General features: G+C 38.6%; 1 protein-coding gene across 1 annotated transcript in view; it reads left to right on the top strand.

The window, feature by feature from the left end:
* The first annotated feature begins 388 nt into the window (after positions 1–388).
* The window catches only part of satb2 (SATB homeobox 2), a 35500-nt gene continuing 17142 nt past the window's right edge, over positions 389–18746 (top strand). The window contains 4 exon segments of the mRNA XM_055153437.1: positions 389–931; positions 8736–8954; positions 12031–12216; positions 18470–18596. Coding sequence (XP_055009412.1) covers positions 8780–8954; positions 12031–12216; positions 18470–18596 — 488 coding nt within the window. The 5' untranslated portion in view covers positions 389–931; positions 8736–8779.

Below are 18746 nucleotides of genomic sequence, written 5' to 3' on the forward strand. Positions count from 1 at the left end.
AGAGGGTGGCATTCGCTCTCTAACCAGGTCAGAAAACTACAGACCAAAAACTGTGCAAAAGGCGCCTCGTCAAAACTAAGACGCACAATATCCATAACTGACACTAAACCCATATTCCATCACAAGTCCACAAATATTGCTGGCACTGTTGGCACAACCCTAAGGTTGAAAAGCTTCGACTACAACATTTACGCACAGATGCAGTGCCTTCAACCAGTTGTCCCTAAATCCACGAATGTATTCCTTCCACAGGGCATTTCATATCACTATGCGCGCTCTGTGCGTAAGCTCCTGCCCACTAAATGTGTCATATTAGTTTCCCAACGCCCCCTTCCTCCCTCCTTCGCTTCCTTCCTCCAGTCTTTGTCTCTCCTCCCTCTATCAGTCAGCCAGTGCGCCCGTTGGCACGGGCGAGATTGAAAGTGACACGCTCTGATTACAACCTAATCATTTAGCTCCGACAGAACTTTCTTTATCGGCACAACACTGCCCGCTTCTCAGTCCCGATTTGGTTTTACGCGCCGGTTTTTCACTTTTGTTTGGTATAGTTCTCGCCACGGTTCCGTTCTACTCAGAACAGCTTTGTTTCCACAGACGATGAGACCATAAGCTCCACGGGAAAGAAGACTCGGTGATAAGAAGGAAAAGTTGCGCGTAAAGTTACTCAGGACACATCACGGGACACTCTTAGTTTACCATCGGCGGTGCATCCCACCTCAACCTCCAGCTGTCCGCCCACTTCACTGCATTACGCGCGGTAGATCAGCTGTAGAAGCTAGAGCAACAGGGGTCCCGGAGTATCCTGGGTGAGTGTCTTGAAAGTCCGGGAGTTCCAAAGCCCCAAAGAAGCTTCCAGCCCTGGATTCATTACTGTTGATCAATGGACAGAGCTTCCTCAGCGGTCAGCAGCGACACACTCACGCCGTAAACAGTGAGTACACACACTTCACACACACGTACACAGACACACACACACACACGGCTGGAGCAGCAAGTACCAAACGAGTCAAATATGAAGAAACCTAAAATAAAAAGAGAGAAAAAGATAGTTGTTTTATTATTAGTATTATTTTTTATGACAGAGACATTTTGTTTTTGATTTTTTGAGGACGCTTGTGGTTTAATTCAAACCTTGATTTGGTGTTGACTGAAATTATTAAAGAAACTGATTATTAACAACCCATGCTTTGTATTATTAATATGATTTGTATTCTTGTTATTACAATTATTGTAATTAATATTAGTAGTATTAGTAGCCTATTTATATTCGTATTATTTACTTTTGTAGCTAGTTTAGTTACAGTTATGTTAATTCATAGAAATCCTTGTTGCAATATGATTGTGCTCATAAACAAACCATATTTCTCCTTTTAGCTTTTGACCAATAATAACGTAAAATCAAATTATATTTTAGATACGAAAGTGGTTTAGTTATTGCATTATTGTAGACCTACAGGCCTAGACGTTAGTTAGGCTAAATGAACTAACAAACTGGTAAATAATTCTGAATGAAACACAACCCTTGGAGGAAATCATGCTTGCATTCTCTCGCTTATATCTGAAACTCAACAAATGTTTCAAAATGGTATTAGCGCAATTACGCCAATCAATTAAAAGTATTAATCGTGTGTGCGCGCGCGTCTACTCTTTGTTTCTGAACAAAACATAGGTTGTCACGGCATTTTGCCCACTTTGTCATTTTTTAACTTACAATTGATACTTACGACATATTGGCTGAACAACAGCGCGGTAAACAGTGTTTCCTCTTAAACTGCATCAACACTGATTGCAGAGCGTTGAGGTAAAAGTTCTCTCGAAAAAGTTCCAGAGATATAACACAAAAACTCGTAACTGAGATTTCAAGCTGACATAACAATTAAAAGTTTTACCCTGTCAAAGAAAGATCCAGAAAAGATATTTTACTCTGCAAAATGTAAATAAATGTATGCGCAATGTGTATGCAGTTGATCGTCGATAACTTTTAATTTACACCTTTCAAATCTTCAAGGACGCAAAACTTCATGGCCAAGGGGACGTGTTGCGACGCATCCTTTGTGACCTTAAACAGCACCAAAGTGGCCCAGTTTCCTCCTGTTTCTTAAAATCACTAGAACTCCTCACTCCTGTTTACGGCCTCGCTCATAAAAAATAATGCGTCTAGATTATGGGCTTCTCTCCACAAACAGTAACTTTACTTGAAACAGTGCCCTCGGGCGCAGCTGAGACTAGGGATGACAGAGGATTGATGCTTTGATTTAAAGAATAAATAGAAATGTTAGACCATAGAATAAAACCGCCATTTTTTCCAAAGGTGCTGGAGCTTGACATCTAAATCCAATGTGACGCCCTTCTCCACTCACTGGGCCACTGACCCGATATTGTAAACTTTTTTGGAAGAAAGAGAGGAAGAGGGAAAGTAGCCTACATTTTTCTCAGCTGGAAGGTCGTGCTGCTTTGCCCTCCACTTTAAAGTTTTCAGATTTGACATGGGGTCACATAGCACGTAAAATAAGCCTTGCAGCGCGTAATGGTGACGTTGGCGCAAGCGATGTCCTTTTATTCTTCTGTTCTCTTTTTTATTATATAATACGAATCCGCTGCAAGACACTAACGATTATCTTTGGAAAAACACTCTCCATATTGTATTGTAGTAATATGTCAATCATATTTTTAGTAATACCGGCTACATCTAAAATTATTATGTTTTGTGTTTATAAAAGCGCATTTGTCATCCCCAGTGCATTTCAAAGTAGATGTCTTTATCAGATGACAGTAATGCCTCCACATTAAAGCAAATAAAGAAGCGTTACTAAAGATGCTTCCCCTGCTTGGTCCCTGGCTGCTGATGACAAGTTCATGTTCACTGTAAAACTCCAGAGGCCGGTCCTGTGTTATTTTAGCTTCTCCCTGTTTTCCCGCAGTTATGCTCACTCTGGTGAAGCTGGTGTGAGCTGCGGTGCAAAGGGTTTGGCCACGCAATCTATGTGGATGTGCTCTTACCCATACTATACCCTATAACCAGTTGTCACTTTGTCATTGCATTCATTGTGGCAACAAATAGGATTTTAAAAGGCTTGTTTCTCTCTTCATCATAAAGACGACTGTGCTGCCCATCGAACTAATCATCCTCTCCTTATCCTATAATAACTTCTAACCAAACTAAAACAAGTCCAGCTAATAATAATAACTTTGTATATGTGAGTTTTATGAGTTATAACCCTGTTCTAATTACAGATTTCTTCTTGAATCCAGCTCATGGAAACTAAGCATGTAACATACATTTTAATTCCAAATCTACATTTTATTCATGACAATATTGTTAGTTGCATCCATCTCTACCGCTAACACTTAATTAAACTACTAATTAGCCTTAATAAAGCATGGAGAAAGACATAATTCATAATGAGCAAATAGGCAATCAAGTATGATTGAGGATAGATACCTTAACTACTAACCCCTTAATCAAGTTAAGTTAACCCTGAATCATTCTTTATAAACTATTAATAAACTCTTCATTATGAATTGAGTCTTTTGTCATGGTATAGTTATTGCCTGTGTAACCACTATCTCTAATAGTCTAATAATGCAAACATATTTGCATGCAAAAAGTCCAAGCAGGTGCAATGTACTGAACAATATCTCCAATACAAGTGTAATAGGTGATTTGATAAGTTTGTGTGTGGTCCTTAAAGTGTTGGTGTATGTAGCTGTGGTTAGCACGCTAAGTGTCTGTCTGTAAGTTCATAGGCTGTGGAACTGGAAGGGCGAGGCCAGAACTGCTCATTTTATTCTGTTTTATCAAATCACATGTTTATGAGAAAGCTAAATAAGTTTGCCAGTGAGGCTCAGTCTATTAGCGATCATTTGGTGCAAGTACAAGTTCATGTTTGAGAATCTGTGAACTAGACATTTTTTCTGCCAATTTGAGTGTGTTTGGTGAAAAAAAGAAAGCAAAAAAGCACCAGTTCTTCCCACATCTCAACAGTAACACATCTGATGGCCATAAACGGCAGATTCCACAATAATGTAACCTTCCCTAACAGCAATCATTTCTCATAAACAGCCACATAAAACAGCAGAGAAAACAAATGCTGAAGCCGTTATTTTAGAACTGTCTGTTTCCTCAATTTTAAACATTTAATGTATAGCCGTTTAACTCACTGGAATCTGAAATTGTAGTCTTCAACATGATGAAAAAGAACAAAACATTTTCCTTATCCTTATGTGTAGATTTCTAAATTTTATTATTTTGAAAAGATATAAGTAGTTGATTTATGTTTTTATTGTCCATTACAATATATTCAGGCTGTAACCAAATATTTTTTTTAAACTATTCATTAAATTCTTTCTAAATATTCCAATCTATCATGAGCCATAGCCAACCAAGACAGTGTTTCCCCCTTTTTCCGCATGCATACGCTCAGTGTTGTCTCTCCCTTCTTCTATCAGTGCCTGAGAGCAAGTATTAACCAATAACCTGATAACAGTGCCATAAAAGTGAAGAGAAGACTAGGATATTTGTCCTATAGGTGACGCCTCTCGCACCAGCCCCCGTTATCAGCTCTAATAATGCCCTCAGAGGTCACGCTCGCTGTCTGCTGCAGGTTCAACACACACTTTATTACTATGAGGGAGATAGGAAGAGAATATGTCCTGTTTAACTCTCCTCTGCACACCTCCATTCATTTCATGGCAAAATGTTGTAGCTTCTTCTCTAAAGTTACTGGTGTGCAGATTCTTGAAATGCACATTTGATAATTACAGGAAAAATACAGATTAATAAATTAATAAACCTAATAAAAGTCATAAATTTAATGTAAAAGCATTATTGACCAGTTTATATTACATGCATTATTATAGAACAAGTGCTGATAGTTTTGATATTTGTGTTTCACGCGTCCTATAACTCTGAATATAAACTTCACTAGCTATAACGGGGTCGTCTTTTAATTACCATTGTGAGTATATTACAGTGTACTCTTTCATCAGAATGTTTTACTTTATTTTATTCTATGTTTCCTTGTTCACAAATTTCACTCACTTAAAAATGCACAATTCATACCATTGTCATAGAGGGACAAACTTGAAGAGATCACATCTTAAAATCCACAGTAGTTTTCACAAAAGGGCGCAGCCTTAAGTTCAAAATTCTCAGTGATGGAAAATGCGGAGATATGAAGAAATCTATATAAGGAGACATGTAATTATTATAGCATACGTCTTTGAGGGTACCAATCATGTCATAGTTTAGACTGGCTCTCAATTACATGTTTGTGTGGATGTCTTTGGAGTTGGACGAATTGTTTATAGGTGCATTTGTTTGTCCCTATCCCGCTCTTTTATTTGGATGGGTGTGTTCACATTTTTCACCCTCTGCAATCTTGTCTTTGGCTGTCGCATTGCATTTGTTATGTCTACAACATGTAATAATGTGGAATTTGATAGTGGCTTTATCGTCCAAGCAACCAAAAACAGAAAAAAAAACCTCTTTGTGTGAAATGTTGCATGGGACAAAAAAAAATCATGACCTAAAAGTTGTCACTGTCAAATCTACTTAGCAGAATATAACTTTCTAAATTATTAGTTGAATGTGTTTTTTTTTTTTTTTAAATACAGCTACATCTTTACTATTGCGAGATACGACTAGTGGCTTTGCTGAGGTATTACTTTTAATGACCCTCAAGTTTTTACATTTTTAATAGTACATTTTAGCACGGTAAGTTTTTTTGAAGTTTAACCAACAAATACTCAAAATGTTTTAGCCTGACCTTGATCTAGCGCATCAGGTTCAACTGTTGCAAGCATAAATCTTCCCATTAACCTCCTGTATTCATGCTGCTGGTCAGAGCAACCATAAACTGAGTAACCTTTCCTTATCGTGTGCACATTACATGATGGTTCCTGTCTCCATAACAAGGCGGCTTCACGTACCTGTCCTTTATTAACTGTTCAGACCGTGGAGGAGCTTATCAAACAGCGCTGTAGATGGATGCAGGATAAACATGATAGCCATCTTAGTGTCATTACTCAGTGGTCATTAAGGTTTATATCTGATAAAGTTATCAATGGGATTCCTGCTAAGGATGATATGATCAACAAAGAAGAATTGCTTCACCTACATTGTAATATTGGATTAAATCAGCGATTGTAGATGTAATAACTTGATGTGAGTTCATTAACGTTCAGATCAAATTTGTAACTGTTGTTGATATGTTTAATTATGGATTATCGTGTGAGAGGTAAAGGACTTAATGAGCCACAGGGTCAAACTAAATGTCAGATCTGTGCAAAGACAACCCCACTCATTGTAAGAATACGTGTTATTTAATGCAATTTTGAGCAATAAAAACACCCGTAGTAAAATAAATGTAAGCCGGTTAACTTGAATACCATATTAGAACATTCCACCCAAGGCAATAACATCTTCATGGAGACACAAGAAGGTGGCGGACCCTCTACCAGAAAAGTCACAGAGTGCACCTTTAAAAATGCAGGAAAGTTATTGTTCCTCCTGCATACTGAAATATAATTGCAGCAGGATGTGTGGGGGTATTACAGAGTGGAGGAGAGGTGTGGGTGTCCCGGGTGAGGTGATGCTGAGATGTCGGAGCAGAGGTCCAGATAGGGATCGTCTGTAGAGCACTGAGCTACTGCAGGTCAAAACTTGCCCCAGATACGTAATCCTTCTACACTCTTTTCAAACATGTCACATTAAAAGCACTGATTCCACTCTCAGCTGAAGAACAACACTTGTCATGACACTGAACCACTAGAAATGCATATGCTAACAGCCTCTGCCATTGAAGTCCTTTTAAGTCACTTTAAACCCAGGCGTTCTTTACTGTGCTATAATATTGTTAGCGGTTACATTTATTTGCTAAGCCTCCCTCTCTTCTCAGCCAGACGCACATTGTGAATTATAGCTACAAGTGTCGTGCCTTTGAAGTTGTTTTCTTTTTTAAAGCCACTTTTAATAAACTTCGCCACTTGCATTTTTGATTCTTCTTCTCCCACATTTTTAATCACGCCAAATGCTAATGTTTTTAATTTATTATATGTTTTGAAATTTTGCCCAAGCTCCTAATGCCTCACAGATTGTGTGTTTTGTTTTTGTGCCACTTGTGGTGCATGGTGGAGTTCAGCTGTGCAGTGTTGTAAGAATTGAAACTGAAGAAGATGAAGCAGCAGGTTCAGCAGCACAACTGAGAAGAACAACCAACAAACAAAATGCACTGGAGCATTTAGAGGAGTCATGTGTCATAGCTCTTCTTCAGTGAAAATTACAATAACCACAGTCCCCCTTCATTTGTTCTGCTGGATCTCTGACCAGTGTCACTGAGCACTGAGACCCTCTGTATTTTTCCGCTCCGAAATGTTGATTTCCATTCTCTAATAGAAAAAGCTCTTTCTCTGTGCTGTTGCCATCATTTCACATTGGGGGTCACACACGCTGGCACAGTGTCCAGGGGCCCGTATGTAAATAAAGGACTCCATTTGGCTGTGCTCCTTTGCTGTTGGCATAGCTCCACCTCAGTCTCTGCTCTGATGGTATTAACTGATATTAGACTTTTGGCCAGAGCTCTGGGTCAGGGGACCAACGCACGGAGACTGTGGTCTCACAGAGGTCACTGGGCTACTGTAGCAAAAAGATGACCCCTTATATTACATTACAACAAAGTTTATACAATCATTTGCTCTATTGTTTATTGCCTTGTTCACCAATTTAAATTTAAATTGTGACAAAAAAATGAATATATATATATATATATATATATATATAAACATTCTGTTCAGTACTATGGAACTCTCGAGGCAAAGCAGAAAAATGAGAAGGAGATAAGCAGGGGACAGAACCTCCACCAGAAAAGTTACATAGTTTAATATTTTAAGTAAACTTTAATATGACTGATTTTACAGGGTTATACTTTGGCATACTGAACATCTCTGAACAACCAGTCCCTTATGAAGAAGCGTCTGGAATCAGACTATAGAGCTTGACAAACCATGGTCCTCACTTGGGACGCTTCAATCACAGTTGTTAATTTGTAGCACGTGTCTCTCAAATGCAGAAGACATCGCTTCTCAAAAAATCTTTTACCTGAGATAAATAAGAGTTAGGTCAATTGTTCGAATGTTGATTTTGCAGAAATCCATGGTGTTTTTTTGTCCTCTGCACCACCCCAGCCCTCTTTTCATGCGAGAGCCGCCATGTTTGTTTTGACACAAACAGATGATGCGTCTCTCTGATTAGTTAATCCGCCTGTCAATCATGCCCAACACTAGGGAGGCATCATACTCTAACTCTATATCAGTCCAAGAGCCTGAAACATCATGAGATAAGGCAGTGGACATAAAAAAAATTGATGATGTGTCCTACCTTTCACATTGTCACTTTTGTATTTGAATTCTTCTGTTCAAACTTCAGTAAACAAAGCTATTTTAGTCTGAGTGCATCAAGTCTGTGAGGGTGACAGTGAGTTATCTCTGCTGGGGGCGTGTTAGTCTTATGAAAGCTCCAGTAACACAGTGCAACAGTGTGGTTTTCTTTATGGTTTTTTATATTTCATGGACCACACTGGAGGTCTGTGGTGAAGTCATCTATCACTTATTGGGCTGAGCTGCCATGGCGACTGATTTCATGAGATTTGTAATCAATAAGAAGTGTGTCATCAGTGTTAAGTAACCCACTTGTCTGATATATAGCGCCCCACGTTGATAACTTGTTTTGCTTTTAGGCTCGTTCTCTTTGGCGGGGGCTCCGTTGGAGTTGTGGAGGAGCATGGAGCAGGGAGGGGAGAGTCCTGTGGCCCAGGACAGTCCCGAGCGCAGGGGGAGCAGTCCGGACCTCAGTGACTTGCCTCCACCAGGGAAGAAGGGACGACTGGAGCTGAACGGCAGTCCCACCGGGCCCCGGATTATCAGGCACAACGGGGCTCCACAGAGACCCCTGGGAGGTGAGACTGGGACACATTTAAATAAAACAAGGATTTTTGTAGATATAAAACTATGACAAACTCTATGTAGATTGTTATTTTACATTTCAATCATTGTAAACCATGATCTAAAATGTTCCCTCATTAATTCTGGCTGAGTTTAGACAAAATTGTATGTAAAATTGTAAAATTAAAACAACTTTTAGGACCTTGAATCTCACCCTATATAAATCCCCAATGTTAATAGTATGTTAGAATTGTTTTTATTTGACATATAGTATGAATTCTGAATATTTTCTGTACATCATCATCAACAAGATTTTTAATTTATTTATTTTTTGGTCCATTGTTTAAAATTATTAGATCTAAAATTGCCTAATAAGAGAACAAGGTCCATAGACTTCCTATTCAATTTAACCTGCAAAACAAAGAAGCCATTTCACAGAAGCAAACAGCAGATTTTCATTTAGATGTTTTTATGGCTGACAAATGGTTACGTGAATATGTATGGCATGTAATCTGAATTTTCTTAAATAATCGCAAGTAAATTCAGAGCAGTGGGTGAGGGTAGGTGAAAAACTGGAATTTCCTGAGCCCTAAAACCTCAAATGCAGGAGAATACAGGATTACTCAAACATACATGAATCATTCAAAATACAACTCTGAGTAAACTAATGATGGGGGAACATCATGTTAGCAAACTTAATCTAATACGTCCCCATTAGTTAAAACAAGGTTAAACCTCAATTAAAGTAAATCAGATATTTATGACAGTTTAGTTTTTCAAGTTAATAAAGATTTGATTGTATTAAGTGCATGGACTTATTTGCGAAAAAGCATATTCCAAAATTCAGTTAAATAAACTCCTATGTTTGTTCACTGTACCATGCCCATATCCTGGCACTGATCTCAGCCCATTCAGAGCAGCTGGAGACTAATGTATAAGTGGGGAACTGTATAAAGGCTGCTTACCAAATAAAGCAGATTGCACCATATAAACAAGATTTACACAAGTCACTCTGTGGATCGATCCAGCGCTCAGTGGTAAACTTAGACTTGTTTCTAGGGGCTTAGACAGAACATGTGTGCTATTGTTAAGATGACAGTTAGCACAAGTTGCAAATCCAAAGAGTTATTAGATGCACTTCAGTGTTTTGGCCCATGTGTTTTTGGAGCATTCCCATCTTCCCCCTCAAACCTTCTTTATTTCTTATAAAACAAAAGCTTCTGCAGCCACTACAAAGCTCAGGACAGGCATCAAAAGGCAAATAAGTTAATCAAACAATGGTTCATGACTGTGAGTCTTAATTGATTCAGATTGATTTGTTTGAGTGACGCTGTATTGTCCTGAATTTGAGAGTTGCCTGAGTGCTTGAAAAATTCCTGTTTTTACCTACCCCCTATCCCAGCCTACAGCTCTGTACTTGTTTGCAATTATCTGAAAAATCAAGACTCCAGGTGATGCGTGTATCATAAACATCATAAAAATCATAGCCACTTTTTAAAAATAAAAACATGTAAATGAAAATTCCCAGTTTCCTATGATGCAAGTATGAAGAGACAGGGTTAGAAATTGAAAGATCTGTGAAAGGAGCAGATGTCTTTCTCTGTTCTTTCTGTTCGTTTCACAAAATGAAATGGCAAGAGCAATAAATAAATGTATCTGAGCAAGTCAATGGTCCCATTTCTATTATCAAGCCATTTTAGATTTATATTGTGGTATACTGACTGAACGTAATCTAACTGAATGTAAAATTATGATGTACAAATTAGTTCAAATCTAATAACCTGAAAAAAGCTTAATATGTCTCCTTTAAGTGGGTTGAATGGTTAGTCTCTTAACAGTTCAACAGCACACGCCTATACCCCCGTGCCCATGTTGTATGCCTGAGCTGGGGGTCAACAGTCTAACAAGTGAACACAAGGCTCTGAAGAGGGGAGTGCTTGTCTGAGGAGCTGACAGTTATATTTCCCTGTTGGGGGAAATTCACTTACTTGAATTGGCACGGCGCTGCAGTGTGTAATTCACTCCATGAGAGAGGGAGGCCTGGGAACACAGTGATTAATGAGAGGAAATAGAAATATAGGAATTGACTGATTAAAACAACAGGCTGCTGCAGGGTCTGGGGGCTGCACCTCCATATTGTGTATAAGACAACATGTGTGTGTGGGGGTCTATTATTATTATTAGAGCTGGGACAGTGCCTAATGCTTCCAGTCCATCATTGGGTCTAAAAGGTTTAATTAATTGCCAGATGACAAGTGGCACTGGATCAAAAGCCTTCAGAGGACAGGTCCATGTAAGAAGAGAAGACAAAAGACAGCTGAATGAGAACGCTTATCTATACAAACTACAAAGTTTCAATTTAAAATGCCATTGTTTCTCTGGGTCTTAGTTTAGGTTACAGGATTGACAATGAATTTGGATACAGTTAGCATTCTCATAGCTGATTTTAGACAAAAGCTTTCAAATTCGAAACTTCGTCACTCGGTATTGTTACCATTGTTTTACCTTGGTAATGTTTTTATATTGTAATTATAAAAATAAAAAGAACTTTTGGGATCTTGCATTTCATTCTATGTAATCCCCAATGCAATAGAATATCAGAACTGTACGGTTCTATTTCACATTTATTTGACAAGTTATTCATACATGTATTCTTGTTTCATTGGTTAAGGCAATCTGATTCCAGCTCCCACAGAGGAATGCTGTCATTGTGTCCTTGGGCAAGACGCCTAACCCACGTCAACCCCAGTGTTTGCGCACACTGGTGTATGACAGTGCGTGAGGTTCATTAATGTAAAGCGCTTTAAGTGCCTTTAAGGTGGAAAAGTGCTAAATAAAAATATGACCATTTACCACCATACCAACATTTTATTTATTTATTTATTTTTTTGGTTCATCATTTAGGTGTTTATGATTAAAATCACATTTCATTTTATGAGATCTGAAACTTAAACTAAACATCTCAGAACTGCCAAGAGCATGAAAACCTTTAATTGTAAGGGGACAATATCTAACGGGATGTCTTGCTATAACAAAGCCATATGAACTGGATGACGTTTATAACACCTTCTCTTCCATTGCCCCCTGTAGGTCTGATGATCCCAGTGTTCTGTGTGGTGGAGCAGTGTGATGGAGGGATGCAAACAGAGGGCTGTGAAAGCAGAGAAGAGCATGCAGAGTTTGTACTGGTCAGAAAAGACATCCTATTCTCTCAGCTGGTGGAGACTGCATTGCTCGCCCTGGGCTACTCTCACAGCTCTGCAGCCCAGGCTCATGGTCAGTACCCACAATGCACCTGTCGCATAGAGTCATATATATTTGGTTACATTAATCTTTTTGCTTTTATCTAGCCTACGCAATGTGTAATTGTCAAACCAACACTTTGACCAAACCGAATAAGATAAGAAAACTGAATGGGAAAACTTTCATTTGTCCCACAATGTTGCAACGCAAAGTACAACTATCAAGAATCAAGATAGTTGTATTTACCTATAACTCAAGGTTTTTGTTTTTTTTATTATTATTATTTTGCCCAAAGTATAGTTTAAAATAGAGAATTGCCTGGGATCAAGAATACACACTTCTTTAATACTTTAAGAAGATGTGAGTCTGGTCACCAGTGAAGCTTCCCTAAGTTCAGGTGGGCGTGATTGACATGTGGCTTAGCCAATCAGAGACATTCATGGTCTGTTTGTATCAAAACAAATATGTCTGCTTATGAGGGGGAAAAAATAGGAAAGAAGAAAAAATCTGCAGATTTCTGCAGAGTAAACACTAAAACACTAAACAGTCAATCTGATGTGAGAAAAATGTTATTTTGTTTCTAAATGATGGGTGACCAATGAGCTCCTTCCTGTGGAGACCATACTCAAATTCCCCTGTGTAAAAATACAGGGATATATCATTCTGGATTTGACAGGCAAAATACATGAGTCCATATGATTAGTGATTGTTGTGTCTGTTGATGAGCTATGGGCGTTTGATGTTACAATAAAGGATTTTTATTACAAAGGAAGACAATACAAGGGAAACACAAACAGGAAGAAAATGTGTATGAAAAAGCAAATTCTTGTAGGACTATCTGAACACAACACATAATAATGGAAGCTGTGTGTGAGGGGACCATCCCACTAATAACTGGTTCCAGCCCAAATGCATGTGAGGTTGTCTATTTAGAGCAGCCACTGTACTGTTACAGGGGTAATAAGCACAGGAATGTTACAAAAACACAACTAAGACACAGACAGAGCCTGTAAAAGTCATTAAAGACACAACAAAGAGTGGGGCAAGAATGTCTCCACAAACCAAAATACATTGTGCATTCAGTGTGTTTATGGAGTGGAGAAATACTCTGTCATTTATAGCGCCACACATGTTAGTCATCTCCAGGACAGTGTTGCTTGAGCTGTCTAACCCAAGTAGTTTGTATCAGTCCCACAGAGGCAGAGGTACATGCTGATAAAACTGTTCAACTTAGTTACAGTCAACACAAATGGCATTATGGGAGTTTCTTTGTGTCGCGGCGGAGTGCCGTCATCTGCAGTCGGTCAGTGCTAATGCCACAATATGAAACATTTTGCCATTGTATCATTAGCAGCCTCTTATCAGGTGTCTAGGCAGCCTCACATGAATTTTCAACTTCAGCCTCAGTCTCAGCTAGTGTTTGTAGTGATTGTCTGTAGTGTATGAGAAAAAGAAAATTGTTCATTTATCTACAGAGTGATATTTTTTTGCCCAGTATTCATTATAATGTTTGTGGAAATATATCATCAAAACTGTGTTGTAAGTTTTTCATTTATATAGCGCTTTTCACAGACATTATGTCACAGAGATGCTTTACAGAGCATTATTCATTCACACCATTCCCGGTGGTGATAAACTACTAGTGTAGCTACAGCTGCCCTGGGGCAGGCTGACAGAAGCATGGCTGCCAATCAGTGCCATCAGTCCCTCCAACCACCAACACTCTCACACACACAACACTTTTATACTACACAATGTGGGTGAAGTGTCTTGCCTAAGGACACAACAATTTTTGCAACTGGCACCCGCCTGTGGCACCTGATTTTCCCAGTGGTCTCCCATCCAAGTACTACCCAGGCCCAGCCTTGCTCAGCTTTTGAGATCTGACGGGATCAGGCTTTAGCAAGCCTTGTAATCAATACGCATGACAACATCCATAGTAAAAACTGAAGCACTGATCCCAAAGACATTATTTTGACTCATAGTCAATCATGTAACAACCAGTGTTTCAAGTCAGTGAAAGCATCAGCCATAAAACATATAATATGCTTAAAGGTCCTGTATTATTCAAAATCAACTCTTTAAGCCATGCTGTTACTTAATCAAAAACATAACTGAAGCTGTGTTTTGTTTAATTCTCACAAGTCTGAGAAATGCTTTGTTATTAGTCTGTCTACATCTCCAAAGATTGTGATGTCATGAAGCAGATTTCAAGTTAACAGCTCATTTTACCTTTAATTCAATATGGCAAAGTCAAGGCTAATTCACCAAATGATTCTAATTGAAGGTGTATGGAGTTTAAAAACACAGTAGAGTGCACACGGGGGAGTGTTTTCTGTATGAGAGAAGAACTCAGTCTAAATATGCAGGGTTTGTGGGTTAAACATGTGTGAATGAAACAAAACAAATCTCCGGATAGGTTTTTGATGAGGAAATAACATCATAACATCAGAAATTTGTTTAATATAGGACCTTAATCCCATACATTTCAAAATATACTTGCCCTGGAGCACAAGAATAAAACCAGATATTTTGTTATTTGCAGAGGAAATGTTGCTTAAACATGCGATTTGCTAATTACGACTATTGCACGACTATGTATCTTTCAGCCTTGATTTTAATAGTTCATGAGAATTCACCAAGTCAGTGTCACCCATAGCTTGTTTAGCCTTTGGTTTTGAGTGTATGTGGAAAACAGCCAGCCACATCGCTCCTCTGTCCACATCAATGCATTTCTCTGTACAAACACCACGCAAGGGGCTTCAAAGACCGGACCCAACGCAACATGGCAGTCAACACAAACAAAACTCACAACTCAACTCTGAATTCCCAAGAACTAGTGTGGACATTATGAAAATACAACAGTCGAGTCCATGTCCCCAAATCAGCACCAGTCATGTAGTGTCACCCACCCAACACACACACCTCCCTCCTACTCTTCACAAATGAATACTTTTTGTTTTTACCGTTTATGTTAAATGAATAATTTCTGGCTTAAATTATACATTTTTTCCCTTGCGGTCCACAACCAAAATTACACAGAGTCTCAGCTATTTTCTGCCTGTTTGAATTGTGTCCTGCATTCTTGTGTCCCCGCGGTGTATTTAAAGCACCACTGCCTTTCTGTAATTAGCTCAGACCAGTAATTAAATGGAAGATATTGTTTATTTCAATTATAAGGGTCGGAAGGCTTTTATAGAAGAGATGGGAGAAGACCTGTACTTTTGGGCTTGGGTTAACAGTCATTGTTATTGTGCCACGTCGAAAAAACTGCCCGCAAAGGGTCAGTGCTGTGGACATCTGAGTACGGACGCAGCATTGTAAATTGTAGCCTTCATATCAGAAAAAAAGGCTGTTTTGCAATAGACCAGACAAAGTATATAAGTCTACCACTATGGTGTGACCTCAACAATAAAAATACATATAGTCTGAGGTTGTGCATAGAATAACGCATATATGTTCTGTACTGGATCATAAAAAAAAATCCACGCCACGGTATTTACCTTGGATTAGTTCTGTAAATGTCAGGCTACATTATGTTTACTATGCAAACAAGAAAATCTGATTGGGTGTGAAAAAAGATTATTAACAGGTAATTTAAGTAAAATGCTGGGAAAAAATGTAATTAATTGTTATGGAGGCACATATATGTATCTTTTTTGGTGACGTGTCTGCCATCTGCTTGTCTCTATGTTATACTGTGTTGCCTGGGATGTTCTACAGTATGGCATTTTTTTTTTAAATCTCTTCTGAGCGGGACAAGCAGGTGCGCATACCAGCCCAAGTCAAATCTGTGCAGAGGTGACTTCTCTCACAGTAAGAATATATGTTTTTCAAAGTATTTTTTAGCAATAAAACACTTGTAATTGATAGGACGGGTAAGTTTGATACTGCGGAATATATCACACAAAGCAAATCTTTTCCATGGAGATAATGAAATTGGCTGACCTGCACCAGAAAAAGTTACGCAGTCCGCCTTTAAAATTATTCTCACGCTCTCTTCATGTAATGGTGAAGATTTAGCAGAGAAGAAGAAGCCTGTCATTCTGCAGCATTACGCTTTGTAAACAGTTTCAAATTTCTAGTTTCTTGTTGATGTCTGGGGGGGTAAAATTTCCTATTTCATTCACTACAAAGCATCAAAAATCAACATAACGAAAACCAGCACTTGACCAAGAAACTAATATTGCTTAAGTATATAACAGTAAAAGATGCCCAAAAGCATCAATTTTAATGGTGTACATGCAGGTTACAGAAGGGTCAAACTATGTGAGGCCAGTTACTTGAATAAAACAAAACGTGTGATACTAGCCAGAAAGCTTATCAAATATTCATGACTGGTCAATAAGGCATAAAAAGTGATTAAATAAAGATGAAAACTCATGCAAATTATTTAAGAGACATGCTTGGGATCCTAGCTCTATCTAGCAATGATATTTTTGTTCGGTCATTGGATCATTCTTAGTCGGAGCTTGTGGTTGAACAGTGGGGGGCCGTGGGGTTTCCCTCACTGTCTCCAACCTGGAATTGGTTTGCAGGACGCCCCAGACTGCTGTGACCATTAGGACGGGACAATAGCATTACAGTGCACATAGGCTAAGCGTGCGTCTACAACTCTTTTGTGTGGATGGGCAAACGCAGACATGGGCCAAGCCACCAGCCGGCCACATCAAGGCATGTCTCTGGGAGGTGGAATTTTAATGTGGAAATGGGAACAATGATTTGGACTTTTAACTGTGGACACGAAGCAGAGCTGGAGAGGAGCAGACCAAAAAATGATGGATCAATTATTAATGCATTTGCCATGGCGCTGAGAGCATGCAAGCCGCCACAGAAACATGTCCAGTGTCTGAAGTCTGTTTACCGTCATGGGCAGATGCTTGTTTGTCAGCTTATTCACGCGTTCACTTCCACCCTGCTGGTCATTAGAGGGATTGTTGTCGTGTTTTTAGACGCATACATGATTCACATTGATAGCCGCTAGAGAGGATTTTGGGCTCTGCGTGAGACATAAAAATATATGAGAAACAGACAAAGCCCAAAAATAGAGGAAGGCACTTTTTTCCATCATAAAAGAAACTGAGTATTTTATTCCATGTCTTTAAAAGATCTTTATGACAGCTATCATTCATATTATAGAGACAGCACTTTAACAGGTCAAGTATGGATTTTACACATGTATATATGCTCTGATGTCATACTACATAACTCTAAAATACTTCATGCGCATATTTTGATGTATGGTCATAATTTAATATGTTGAAACACAAACAAATTTCATAGACAGTTAATTGTAATATTCTTTTAAAATGCTAACTGCAGTGCTTACAACCTGTAGCCTCCTTCCAACTTTTATAAAAATAAATAAATAAATAAAAATGAATGAAAAATATTCCATATATTTCTGTAATTAAAAGCTGTATTCAGGAAAGTAAACATTTTTGTTGTAAAGCTCCAGCTGTTTCAGGATGTCATTTCTTCGCCTCAGTGCTCTTAAATATTCCCTTTGTCTGGGTGTAAAACGAAGAACGTGTCTGGGCTGTCTGAATCAAAGATATACAGCAATCCCACTTACCCACTACACTAGAGGAATGGGAAAAGACTTAACTGAAAAAAAGAAGTGAAGGGAGGGGTGGGCCCAGAACCAGGGGACAAAGAGACAGTGAGAGGGGCTTCAGGACCCGTCTGGATCTCATTTGGAGGATAGTAATGCGATTAGTTTTGTTTAGTTTTCACAGTTCCCGCCAGCCCCCAAGAAAACCTGCCCGGACAAGGTTGTGTGTTGTGATGCCCTTTGTTGGAGTTTTTATTCATAGACAGTAACAGCAAAACATGTCAAATGAGTGGTAAAGGATCTTTGTAATTGCATCATTTTATAGAGGGTTTCCATTCAGGTTTGATCTTACAAAAAGTTCTTGTGTGTCGAAACAAGACTGAAAAGTTATATTAAAAACAGAGACACAAGGAAAGTATCTTCATTAGGATTTTTACGTCAGTGATTTTTTTGTGCAAAATTATGAACATTTGTGCATTTGAAAGCTTAAAAATATATGCACTGAATATAAAAAATAATAATTAAAAACAAACCTAAAAAAGATACATATTCAGAGACATTTAGCCTTCAAAATAATCTTATATATCACATAGCTATTCCACTGTATTAGGTTTGTAGTACCATTCTTATAGTGCAATTTGTGAGCTTAAGTAATTTTCTCTTGTCATGTATTTAAGAAAGTACAAGTATACCACTAACTATCATTTATTATTTGTTTCCTTGGTAACACAGGTATCATCAAAGTAGGAAGGTGGAACCCTCTGCCCATCCACTTTCTGACCGACGCCCCAGAGGCCACTGTTGCTGACATGTTACTGGAGGTCTACCACATGGTCACACTGCGCATCCAACTGCAGAGGTCAGTAAACATATAATTATGCTAAATACATAATAAACAGTGTTGAATATTTCCTCTATTAAATAAATAAGTGTGGACTAGACTTGTGCGGTCAGCCTGTGCGTGCGAGTCCACTGAGAAGCTTATGTCATGCCAATAATCGCAAACCAT

Source organism: Boleophthalmus pectinirostris, unplaced genomic scaffold (genome assembly GCF_026225935.1).
Source record: "Boleophthalmus pectinirostris isolate CB_2022bp ecotype Guang Dong unplaced genomic scaffold, ASM2622593v1 HiC_scaffold_1, whole genome shotgun sequence".
Classification (NCBI taxonomy): Eukaryota; Metazoa; Chordata; class Actinopteri; order Gobiiformes; family Gobiidae; genus Boleophthalmus; species Boleophthalmus pectinirostris.